General features: G+C 36.6%; 1 protein-coding gene across 1 annotated transcript; it reads right to left on the bottom strand.

Annotated features, from left to right (window-relative positions):
- Positions 1 to 6,111: 6,111 nt before the first annotated feature.
- TSHZ3 (teashirt zinc finger homeobox 3) lies at positions 6,112 to 9,303 on the bottom strand. The gene has a single exon (XM_065416729.1). The coding sequence runs from the start codon at positions 9,262 to 9,264 to the stop codon at positions 6,112 to 6,114; it is 3,153 nt and encodes a 1,050-aa protein (XP_065272801.1). The 5' UTR covers positions 9,265 to 9,303.
- Positions 9,304 to 12,501: the final 3,198 nt, after the last annotated feature.

The raw sequence follows: 12,501 nt of genomic DNA, 5'->3' as shown, positions 1-12,501 counted from the left end.
CTCAGTGCTAAATCATATGAAATTCAATTCAATGGAGCCCTAAAATTCAGGTATTAAAATGTACAAAACCAGAAAGTTACCCCAGTTTTGTGTTACCAAGTCCCCTTACCACTCAAAGTTCAAATATCTCATAGTAAAAATGTACAACCTCATTCTAATCGGACTGTAGGAAAATCTAACTAGTGAGGGGAGTGACAGATAATCCTTTTATCGTAGTTATGGAAGATTTATCTAGCTATATGTAAAGAGGTGGCCCTCTGTATGTTGTAAAATACAGATGAGAATTCTCTCTTTTACCCCATCTGCCTCTATCAAGAACAATTTTGTATCTTATTTTAACAAGCCAAGTGTCCCTTAAAACCTGATTGCTAAAGGAATGGTTTGTTATATAGTTACCCAAAAGGCTTCATATTTTGTTATGCTTCGCTCAGGTTGTAATTTTTTTAAAAACTTTTTTGTATCCATTTGTTTATAAGGACACCTAGAATGAAGGATAGGCACATTTTCATAGAGCTAAAATATTCTGTGCATCCTCAGTTACATATTTTGGTTACACACAAGGGTGCATGTATGTAGGTAGCTAATGGTGTAGGCACATCATCATCTATCTCAAGTGCACATCTAAATTTAACTCTCTTAAAAGATTATTTAAGCAGAAGCACATTTCCAGTTATAAATATGGCAAAGGAAACACAGTGAACTAAGCAACAGCTGTTGAAAACATTAAATATGTCCCAGGTAAATGTTGTAATCTATTGCTTAAAAAAAACAACCTTCTCTAATGTTTGTTTCTCTACACTCATTCTGTTGTACGTATATTCAATATACTAAAAGATACACTGTAGGTGTATAAAATAAGATTTTATACCACTCATCACCATGGTATCTGTGCAACTATGTCTAATTTGTGGGTATATGGGATCATCTATAAAATCATTCAATGAGGTATTAATAAATATTAGTGATCTTTGTTGTACTAAACAGTTCATTTAAAATTACTGCTCAGTTCCAAGACCTGAAAACATGTGTTAGCCTCATTGTACATTCCTGATTCATGCACATAGATTCCTTATGTTTACTGATTCATTACACACACACACACACACACTTTGCACATGTAATACAGAATTCTGCTCCCTCTCATAAAGGGCCCTAACTCTTCAGTCCTTACTTGGGAAAATCAGGCATTGACTTAATTGGGCGTTTTCCCCAATAAGGGCTGCAATATCAGGGTTGCACATATACAAGATTTTTATTACTTTACGACAGTTATGAAAACTCAGTGGAATTCACAGACTGTTACCATGTTACCATACCCTGAACTTCAGAACCTTTTTTTATATTCAGAGGATAATTATGTCTTGTTCACTCATTTACCTACAGCCAGTCAACTAAAGGCTGGAAGGCACAACTTGGCATGAAGTCCCAAGAGAGGAGAATTTACTGGTTTCCTTTAGCCAAAGATTATATGTATTTACTAATAATACCCTAGGGAGATACAGGTTAGTGTTTCTAATACCAAAGGAATAACTGTCCAGTCAAATACAATTGATGATTTCACTGCTTGCTAAAAGACAAATACAATGACTTTTTAAACATTAAATAACTTTGGAACCTTTTTTTTAGTTTTATGATCATTGCCTGTATTATAACATATGCAATATCAGCTCTGCTGAACAGTACAGGTATCAGACTACTTCCTAAAGCACTATCAGTCTTACAATAAAAAGCTAATGGGATGAAGCAGGACAAAATAATTGTAATATTTTGATATTTACTAAGAAACTTACAAAGCTCTCTGGAGACAAGTTCTAAAATGCAAAATTTAATAAATTTAGCTGTTAACATCATCTCATTTCCCCTCATACTACATAGAATACTTCATTGAATACTTCATTAATTTTCTGTTGCAGTTGAATGTAGCTTTCAAATGAAGCCTTGCAGAATTAAAGGAGCTGCTTCAGTTTTACGTGTGTGTATAATTTTTTTAATGACCTCATGATACAAACAGCAAAACCTCTTGTTGCCATGAAATGTATAGATATATCTGTTTCTAACTTTTAAAAACATCATTTAAGCATTTATTAACAGCCATATTAAAATGCAATAGATAATCCCAATAGTGTGAATATTAAGTTTTTAAATAAAGCTAATCTGTCTTGCTTTGGTTAGAAAATTACACTGTAGCGTGCACAGTGAAAGCAACTGTATAATTAGAACAACATATCTTCAATTTTTGATGCCAAAAGAAAATATAATGAAAATGCTGGAGAGATTTAGGTTCCAGTAAAAATTCCTTACACTAACCTAAAAGTAATATTTCAGTTAATTATAGATTTCTTGCTGCCTAAAACTTAAAGCTACATTCACTGATATTTTTGCTAAATGTTGACTCCAGAGAACAGCTCTCTAAGATCTGGCATATTGATTTCTTGTTGTGAAGTGAGCTGTTCAAGCTCCATTTAAGATTTTCATCTTGCATGTAGCCCTGAGCACATCATAGCACCATAAATTAGTTAAATTGCACATTTATCACAAATGTTATTTTAAGATACTGCGTAAATGTGATGGCTGGAAGATATACAGTATGCTGCAACAAGCCACTACTTGGGTGGGGTTAGACCAGGGTCACCTTTATACACCTGTGATTTAAAGCTCTTCCACCCCATCACAATTTCATTTAAAAACCCTTTCTTTAGGCATTTTGTTCTCTCTCACATTTGATCTGCATATTTCTAATATTAGATAAAATATCAGGAGCAAAGCAAAAATTAGGGACTCAAATGTACTTTAAAATCCTGCATTTTTATCTTCATGTCTAATGGGGGGGGGGGGGGGAATGTATGCCAGCAGAGAGAGGCTGGTGATTTGGTTAGGACTGAGAGTTACCATGCCAAAATACATATCAGTGTATGGGGAAAAAGGATATTACACTAGATCATTGATTCTCTGAATTCTTTATAATGTGAAATCACATTGGTATGCCAGTCTTGGAGCTTCTAAGATGCAAGCTGAACTTTATTTTAATAAATTTGGGGCATCCAGATCCTGATTAGCTATTTGCAATGTTTCAGACATATTTTGAAAATGTATGAAAAAGTCATTTATGGTGCACACTAATAGATATGGCTGCTCCCTGTATTTCTACTAGTTCTCCTCCTCACTGCATATTGATATGATGATATTTTGCCCCGGGTACTGATTATCACCACAAATGAGGAGGGGCTGCATATGTAGTATTTGATGTTCACAATCATTACCTCCTCCCGTCTGCATTTTGAAAATAAAACAAACACTGAAAAGGACTGAGGAGTTTGTCTCTCCTGTTTTTCCCTTCCCCCAAGCTGTAAAAATAGCAAAATTTTGTACAATGCTATTTACCATTGCCACCTTACAATCAAATGGTGCCTTTTGAAAATATAAGGGTTGCAAATGTATGTAATAATCTGCCAACCTCACAACAAGTGAAATTCTGTTCTGAAATCCAATGCTATATTTAAGATGTTCTAATTTTCAAGGAGAAAATCTGTGTTCCCAGAAGGAAGGATTCTGGCTACAATGTGGACTGAGATAATCTAGTCTTAAAAATACAGACAGCCTTAAGGAATGTTTCACTAAAGAGAAAAAGACCTCAGCCCTGGCCTGAAGGGGGTTACCTTTTCTAAGAAGGTAGGATCATACAGTTGAGATGATACAGCTAACCAGCAAAAATTATGTGCAGCAGTTTTGTCGTATAGATGACTGTCCATTAGGATCCGAGTTGAGACCATCAGCTTCAATACACTAATGACCTTAAAATCAGATTTAAATATTGAGCCAAATGACAAAAAGAAAAAAACAATACAAAAATCTAAACACCTCCTCACCCCAGAGTTCTAGTCCATAATCCAAGTACTGGACTTGATTATTGCTATTCATGGGGCCAGTTTACTAATAATACATATTACTTCAAGTTGTGTTATTTATAAAATGAACAGACCAATTTCTAATGTTTTAAAAGAAATAGATACCAGCCTTTACATTACAGAGGATAACAAGAAAGAAAGAAAGAATAGTAAGCAGGTAACTGGTCACTTTTAAAAAGAGATTATTTGGGGTTTTTGGGTTTGTTTTTTTAATAAATAAAAATTTGGACATGAAGCACCTACCAATACTACTTGCAGACTCTATTCAGTATATTCAAGAGGAATTCATTTAAGCATCACTATCTGAGTCTGAATATACAGCACAGCAAAATACCTATTTGCCTTGCCACACATGTTGCTTATAAACTCTCTTCTTTACAGTCAATCTTACCCGATCTCTAAAGTGGAGTTATAACATTCATTTATCTTTTCTTGGGGAAAATTTTTGTTAATGCAGCCTTTGAATAAGTGCTACCCTGCTCTTTAAATGCTAAAGTTCACTAAAACTCCAGTGATTTATGTGCAGCTTTTGACTGCCAGCACCTGGCAGATGAAGAAACCTACTCAAGCTTCAGTCATAAACAGATAGCATACAATTTAATTTTAATGTGCTCGTTAGTCGTAGCACATTTCAGACATAATTGTGAATGCAACACAAAATTATAGCAAAAAGACAATTTTAATGCTGCTGTAGAAAAAAAGGTTATATGAAGAGTCATATAATGGTGCTTCATTGTCAACAACAAAACAGGGCACAGAGTGCATTACAGTGTCTGTGCTGTTTACATGCCAATATTTTATACATAGATTCTCATATGGTGTCAGCTGTCAGTTACTTCTGCAAATTAACTGCCAAAAATGGAGACGAACAGAATCACTTAGTGTGCTGGTAACCACGGGTTACCTTTCATATGCCTAAAGATAAAGCTGCAGTATGGAATCTTGGGAGAATAATTAGGCAGAACAAAACAGAAAGTTACCAATTGAAATAAAAAGGCATTCTACAATATGAAATAACAACCAATAGCGCTTATAAATAAGTAAAAGGTTATATCACAGAATGCCTCATAACTTTTAAGCAAAATATTACAGTACAAACATTTTAAAGGCTTTATCAATGTTTAGGAAATACAGTACAAGTTTTTCAAATAGATTTAACCCTTTGAGCACTGAGTTTATTTTGAATTCTCTTATTTTTTATTTTATTTAAATTTTCTTTTACTAATAAATACCTTTAAAAGTCATGTTGTGCAAAATAGTTATAATGCATGCCAAGGATGCAGTCCGTGGCTTCTGTTATTCAGATGGTTTAAAAACAAATGATAACGATACTAATAAATATGTATAATTTAAACATGAACCTCTATCAATATAGATGTACTGTATAGCAAAACAAAACAATCATACTTTGCTTTAAGAATAATGTTTTTGAATACTTTATAAATGCTATTTGTGGTACCTTTCATATAATTTACAATGTTTGGATGTTAAAAGAAAAACCCTTAGACGTAAAAAAAGAAATATACACTATATATAGGTATAGCTTATACCTGAGGCATATCAGGTACAAAAAACGTCATTGCTAAAAATGCTGAAGAAAAACATGGCATTAACCACAATTACATTTCCATAAGAGATTTTGAAATCTATACAATATATACACCTATGTTTCAATGTGAAAATAATATTTTAAATTTCAAGGTGTGATACACCTCTGCATAAATGGAGGTTCATATTAGTAATTAGAACTAAGCTGGTAAGGGTTTTAAAAAACATATCCATACATTTTACCAAATTAAAGCAAAAGTGTTTCAAAGTACTCAGAGGGCTAAAGATTATAGGGTGAGAAATACCAGCACACTTAGGTCACGTGAAAAAAAGTGCACCAGGATTAGTTATAAATGCTTAATTAAACTGTCTGTTAATGCATGCAGCTTGATGCATCAGAGGGATGCACAGCAACTAAATCCAATTTACACAAAGTTCCAAACACTTACCACTGCATTTTAACCTTCATATTTTACCAGTAACAACAGCTGATTATGCACCTCTATTAAACACTGTACAATTATACAAAACAGTTCAGCCCAGAGTGACTCTCTGGAGTTAAAATAAGAACATGTGCCAAGAACTAAACAGTAGCTTTAAGGCGTCTTTGACAGTTTTCCTCAAAGCAAATTACAGTTATTTTAATCAAAAGCAAATGCTACTGCTTCTCTAACTCCGAAACATACAGAAGATGATCCTCTGGTGACTTCCCATGTGTTTTACTAAGATGAAGTTTAACAGCATGCTTGCTTGCAAAAGTCCTGTTACAAAGTTTACACTGATAGGAAGTTCCAATTTCTTCCTCTGGAGATGAGGTCACCAGTTTTTCAGATGGTGACTTTGTTTGTGCTATCTGATTGTTAATCTGTTCATTGGACAGTTTGGACAGGTCTCTTAACCTGAAACCTAGATGTGATTCAAGGTGACTGATATAAGTTGAAGGAGTTCTGATCTGTGAAGCACAGTCATTACAAAAGAACACTGGATGCCCAGTGTCCAAATTTTTAAGGAACTTAGTTCCTCCCGTCCTTCGGAGCTGGTATTTCACATTGGCTAGCCAGTGGCTAATTGTGGTCATTGAGAGTCCCGTAAACCTTGAAATGTGCATTCTTTCTTGAGGGCTCAAGTCTGACATAATGTATTTTCCCTCTGATGTCTGTCGTAAACTGGCTGCAAACTGGGCCTGCAGAATGAGCAAGTGCTGAGGGTTCCAGTTAGACTGACGTCCCTTCCTTTTCTGAGCCGGTGTAGTCTCTTCTGGTTCTTCTATTGTGGTACCATCAATGTCAGATTTCTCAGATATGCTGGAAGGTGTGGAAGATTTTGATGTGTGACTTTCTGTCAGGTTCTTCAGCATATCAGATATATCTGACAAGGCATTCTCGCGTAGCGGCGAGTTTGACATGAATGACACGACTGCAGATGTCTTTGCTGTTGTCACTGTAGATGAAGAAGATGCAGAAGATGTTGATGTGGATGACAAAAGCGCTGAACCCAAAGAGCAGCTTTTGTCACTCTTGCCTTTCGTCAAATCTATGGGTTGGTCATTGTTGACATGATAAAAATAACGGTCTAAGTGGTCTGTTTTTTTGCACTGCAAAGGTGGGGTGGCCACCGCAGCCTTTTCTGCCAAACTGTTGCTCATTTTAAAAAGCATGCTCATTGGATCCAGAGCAGGCAAAGATGGTTTTGCTGCTTTCCCAAGATGAATATTCATGACAGACTGCAGTGCACTTAATGGATTTACAAATGGTTGTTCAGGAGGATGATCTGTAATAATAGCTGTGCTGCTGCTTAATGTACTTGCAATTGACTTTACAGGCTCTTTACCATTTTCCACTGGTTCTATAGTTGGACTATCCTTGCAACTATCCCTCTGAGGAACTGGGCTGTTCTGTTGGCTTTTAAAACCACCATCGTTGGAGGCATCCATTTTGAGGGGTTCACTGATTTCGCTGCTGCATGGCGAAGGTGTCGCACGTTTCACTGGAGACAGCTTTCCTTCAGGTTCTTTCATTTTTTCCTCAACTTTAATCACTTTCTCAGTGACTTTCTTTACCAGTTCTTCCATGGCATGAAAGTTGGTTTTTGGCACAGGGGAGGTTTGACTGCTTGGTGGCGACAGTAGGGGCTGGTTTTTAGTCGGTGACACTATTTCATTGTTTCCAAACATAGATTTTAAGGGTGTACTTTTTCCCGATGAACCCAACGACAGCTTCATCATGTTAGGTAGCTGGTAGGCAGCATGAATACTGGGGTAGCCACCCCAGCTTGGTGTACCATTCTGGGCTTTGTTTATAGCTGATGTTACTGTGTTTTCTAAAGACTTTAAAATATCTAGCCCCCCTTTAGGACTTTCTTCCAGGTCATTTTCAGTCAAATAATGATATTTTGAGGAGATATCATACTTTTCCTCATCTTCATTTGACTTCTCTTTCTCTTTCATTTTATCATCAGCAATCCCTCTCTCTTTATCTACTTCTTTTTTTACTTCAACATTCAATTTTGGGGAGACACTAGAAGGCGTGTTGGAGGGAGATGTAAAAGTGGTGGCTGCGAGTGGCACAGACTGTACTTTTTCGTCTAGTAGAGCTGTTATTGTTGGCGTCACTGGGGCTTCTATAATTGGCTTCCCTTTCTTCATGGCAGAGTTGGTGACTTTTATAAAATGTCCTGTCACCATCATGTGGGCAGTGAGTTCCTGCAAAGTATCATGGGAACTTCCACACTCCATGCATTTGAGAATTTGAGATTTCCTTGCCTCAAAATGCCAAGCGTAGCTGGCACCATTCTGGTGACCGTAACGATTATTTGGCGTAATGTAAGGATTTGCATTCTTTTGTAGCGCGTCGTTGGTGTCCAAAATTGTTGCTTTTGGTGTCCCACCTGTGGAATCTGGAGAGCTTGGAAGTTCAAGCTCCAGTGATGCTTTTTTTCTAGTAGCTGGGATAATTTTTGCTGCTACGGGTGTAACAGGTTCCTTCAGAGGCACTTTTTGGTAGTGTTTTGTTTTGATCATATGAACACTCAAGTCCTGAAGAGATTCAAATGAATGGCCACAGTACATACACTTTAATACTTTCTGGGCATCTTCTTTCCCTTCCATTTCAAGCAAAGAACGTTTACGAGGTTTGGACCATCTTTTAGGGTTATTGTTATCAGTTTCATGGTTGTCATCTCGATAATGTCCTGTTTCATTCATGTGCACTGTTAATTCTACTAAAGTGTCATAGGCAGCACTGCAGTCTTTACAACGGAATTTACTGGCTCCAGTAAATATAGAGCCATAAAGCTTACTGCTTTGTCTGTACAACTGAACTGTGCTAAAAAGACTTGGTTCAGGAAGAATTCTGCTCTGAGAAACTTGCTGCAGTGTCTTTGCCATAGCAGTCTGATGCCAGTCAAAGCTACCACTCCCACAACTGCTACTGCTGCTGCTGCTACTGCTGCTGCTACCATTGTTTTTTTCTGAAGTCGGCTGGTGGAGATTCAAATTGAGATTGGACCAGTAGGAATTGGAAAGGAAGTTATTATATACGGCTTTCATTTGTTCTAAGCTATCAGACACAGCAGAATCTTCAAGTGGTATTGCAACCTCCTTGCTCTCTTCCTCATTTTTGATAGAGCTGCTTTCAAAATCTGCCATTCGGTCACTTGTCTCACTGATGTGTGACTCACTGTCCATTTCATGGCTGGAAAATTCAGCAGCTGGAGAGTTTTGGTAGCTCTGGCAGTTCTTACTGTAGTCTTTTTCCGGACACACGTATTTTGCTGAAGGTTCCCCATCAATTGCATTTTCATCAGGTTCCATGTCTTCCTCCACCAGTGCTGCGGCCTTCAGTTCATCTGAAACATAGGCTATCATGGACAAAACAAAAACAACAAGAGTTAGTGACTGTTGATCATACTTTCCATCAGCTGTTTAAATATTTCAGCTAAAGAACTGCATTTATTTGTAAAATTAAACAGTTAAAATTTAATGTTTCTTCAGAGCAAGAAAAAAAATCTGCTCTTCAAACATAATTTGCCACCTTATTCTTCTCAAGGGGCAACAGCTTGAAATTAAAACTAAATTTGAAATTAATGAAGCACATTCTGGAGGTGGCATTCATTTCTAAAGTAATAAATTACTTGTATCAACCTCAGAGACAGCAGCTCCTGTCTGTCAATTAATATGTCTTATGCTTCTCCTACCCCTAATGCATTTCTTAACAGACAGATTCACAATTTAAATTAAGCAAGCATTTTTTACTCATTACATTTTTGAGACTCAATTTTCAATAAATATAAAGGACAAAAACATCAATAAAATTCCTACAAAGTAAAAACAATGTACATTGATTACAATACATTAAAAAAAGAGATTTCTTTTTTTCTTTTCTTTTTTGTGGTAAAGCTGGTGACTCTAAATTCAGAAATACCTGACTAACCGTGATTCAAGATATTCATTATGGATGCAACAAATGACCCATTCACATTTAAACACACTTCTCTCCCCAACAAGAAAGCCCATGCAGAATTATGTCAGGAGCAAGTTCAAGAAAATTGGTATGCTGTACTCATTCTTGCTGTATAAATATATACAAGACCTTCCAGTGGACCTTACAAATGTCAAAGTGTTTGCTCTTTAGACTACTTTGTCAATATTTACTCAGCATAAGCTACATGGGCACCCAACAGGGATTCTGTCTTTTTTTTTTTTAAGTAATGCAACTGGTGATGTAAATCTAATACACTCTTCCTGAATAGGATAGTTAGGAACTGACTAGCTTTATGTTAGTTTTTCACACTGGCACTCTACGTGTATTTTACACATAAAAGTAATGCCTTTAGGAAGGAAAATTCTATCAAAACATTAAGAGCGCGATCAGTAATTGATCAAACTAATCTATTTCTACTGAACGCTTTAGTCTAAAGATAAGTGAAAAGATAAAATACATATAAATATATGCATATTAGATAATAGTGGGTTTTTTTTAAAGAACTAAACTAACCATATAACTATATATGGAGAACTTGCTAGATATCTATTACCAAAATAATAATATGCTTAGAAAAAATGCAATTGCAGTACGTATCCATAGTTTTCAGATGGCTGAAAGCATTTGGCTTCACAACACACCTGGAATGTGAGGGCATCTGGCCAAGCATGGCACAGTTCAGCATGTACAACAATCTATGCAGCCTGTTTATTCAGGCAAGAGTGTACACTGTATATTGATCAAATGAAGCTATTTCATCCAGGGCAGTGGAAGGAGAAAAGTATAATGGATATATACTGTGTCATATATCTATCATTAGAAATCTTTCATGCTTCTTTTCAGGGTGGTTGTGTTTAAGTGAAACACTAATGACAAAATAACTGTTAAAGTAACATTGAAGTTGGACTTCCAGTTTCAAAAGGAGTATGGTGCAATCAGTTGGGAAATATAATTTTTTTTTTTTTACTAGTGCCTTCTCACATGGATGATTTTAGCAAAATCTGGCCCTTGTATTCTGAGTTAAACCGTTGAAAGCACAAACATATGAACACACAACTGTGCATAGCGTTTACAGAGCAAATGTGCAATGTATCTGAAGAGATGTCAAGATTGTATTTTTAAATTTAAAAATACGTAGGTTGAATCTAAAGACAATGTAACTGCTGTCTATTTTGCTGTAATTTTATGCTATTGGGAAATATTTAGGTTGATTGTAAGCCTTCTCTAATCATTCCTAGGAAATATTTATATTACAGTAGTGCCAACAGGTTGGCCATTCTGCTGGGCACTGTATAAACACTAACAAAGAAACAGTGCAAGCTCCAAAGTGTTTACAATCGCACAATGTCATTCATTCAGCACTTTCATCCTCTTATGGAACAATACAAGTTGTCTTATTTTAGTTATTTGCACCAGGGTATTTCTCAATTCCAGTGGAAGCATGTAGCCCAGCAAACCCAAATGGTGCAAACCACCCTCTGAAAGTGAGAATTTTAAGACAATGACAATATATGAATAATTGGCTACCAATGATCAGTAACTGAACAATTCCAAAGCTCCAAGAGACATGAATTTTAAAAGAAAAGGAAGAAAGAAATTATGTCGCAGACCATATGATGTAAAAGCAAATGTAGCCTGAAATAGCACAATGCTTTTCTGTGGAATCCTCTTTGTAAAAATAGGTGTGTTTTTGTTCATGTGGTTTTTTTTAAATAAAAACTCCTGTCCATGTGCCTCCCTTCCCGAACAGAAATCACACCCTCTTTATGGCAAAAAGGAAAAGGGAAGTTACTGTCACACTGCCTGCCCTAGGAAGATCTCCTTTTCACACCTGCATCCTGAGGCAGCACACAGAGGCGGTCTATAAGCGTGCCTGGCTTTTTCTCCCTTTATTCGTGTAGGGCTAGAGAGTACCACCCACCCTCATAACGGTGAGTAGTCATAGGAGTAGTTCCTGGATGTTAATAAAACTACTTGTGTGAATAGGTGCTCACCAGCGTGAGCAAAGCTTGCACAATCTAGTCCCTGATTAGTGATAGCTTTTCCTTACATTTCTGTTTCTCTGGCTATTGAAAGCTTCGGAATTTTACTTGGTCTGAGCCGCTTGTGTTGTCACATTCACCGCTTTTAGAAGAGTGACTTTTATGTGAGCTGAAATTCTCCAGCATGTAGCGCATTTAAATTTAAATCCATTTCCCTTTCATGCTTTTTTTGCCCTTTTTACCCATTATCAAGCATAGCTGTGTGTTAACTAGGAGCTACCTCCTCGATAACTGCTCTTCTCCTTCCCAAGCTGGAGTCATGAAGCCGAGTTTGTGACATCAGAGTTTTTGATTCAGGAAATAAGGCATGGAGAGCAGGAATCAGTTCAGGGTATGAGGGTGCAACTTTAATAAACTAATCCCAAAACAACATGGGGGAAAAGGGGACTGCACCCTCTTCAGCTCTAGGCAGTTATTTGGGTCCAGTGCAGTAAGGTTATCCAACTAAACAAGTGACAGGGAAGGTGACACTTAGCTCTACCCACAACTCTCTCCACTGGAGATCTAGCCTGTGCTAACAACCTT

The sequence above is a fragment of the Emys orbicularis genome, chromosome 14 (assembly GCF_028017835.1).
Source record: "Emys orbicularis isolate rEmyOrb1 chromosome 14, rEmyOrb1.hap1, whole genome shotgun sequence".
NCBI classification, from domain to species: Eukaryota; Metazoa; Chordata; order Testudines; family Emydidae; genus Emys; species Emys orbicularis.
This window is presented reverse-complemented; position numbering and strand designations above follow the sequence as displayed.

What these genes read in the sequence shown, in the direction of transcription:
- TSHZ3 (XM_065416729.1), bottom strand. Translation starts at nt 9,264, where the DNA reads ATGGAACCTGATGAAAATGCAATTGATGGGGAACCTTCAGCAAAATAC.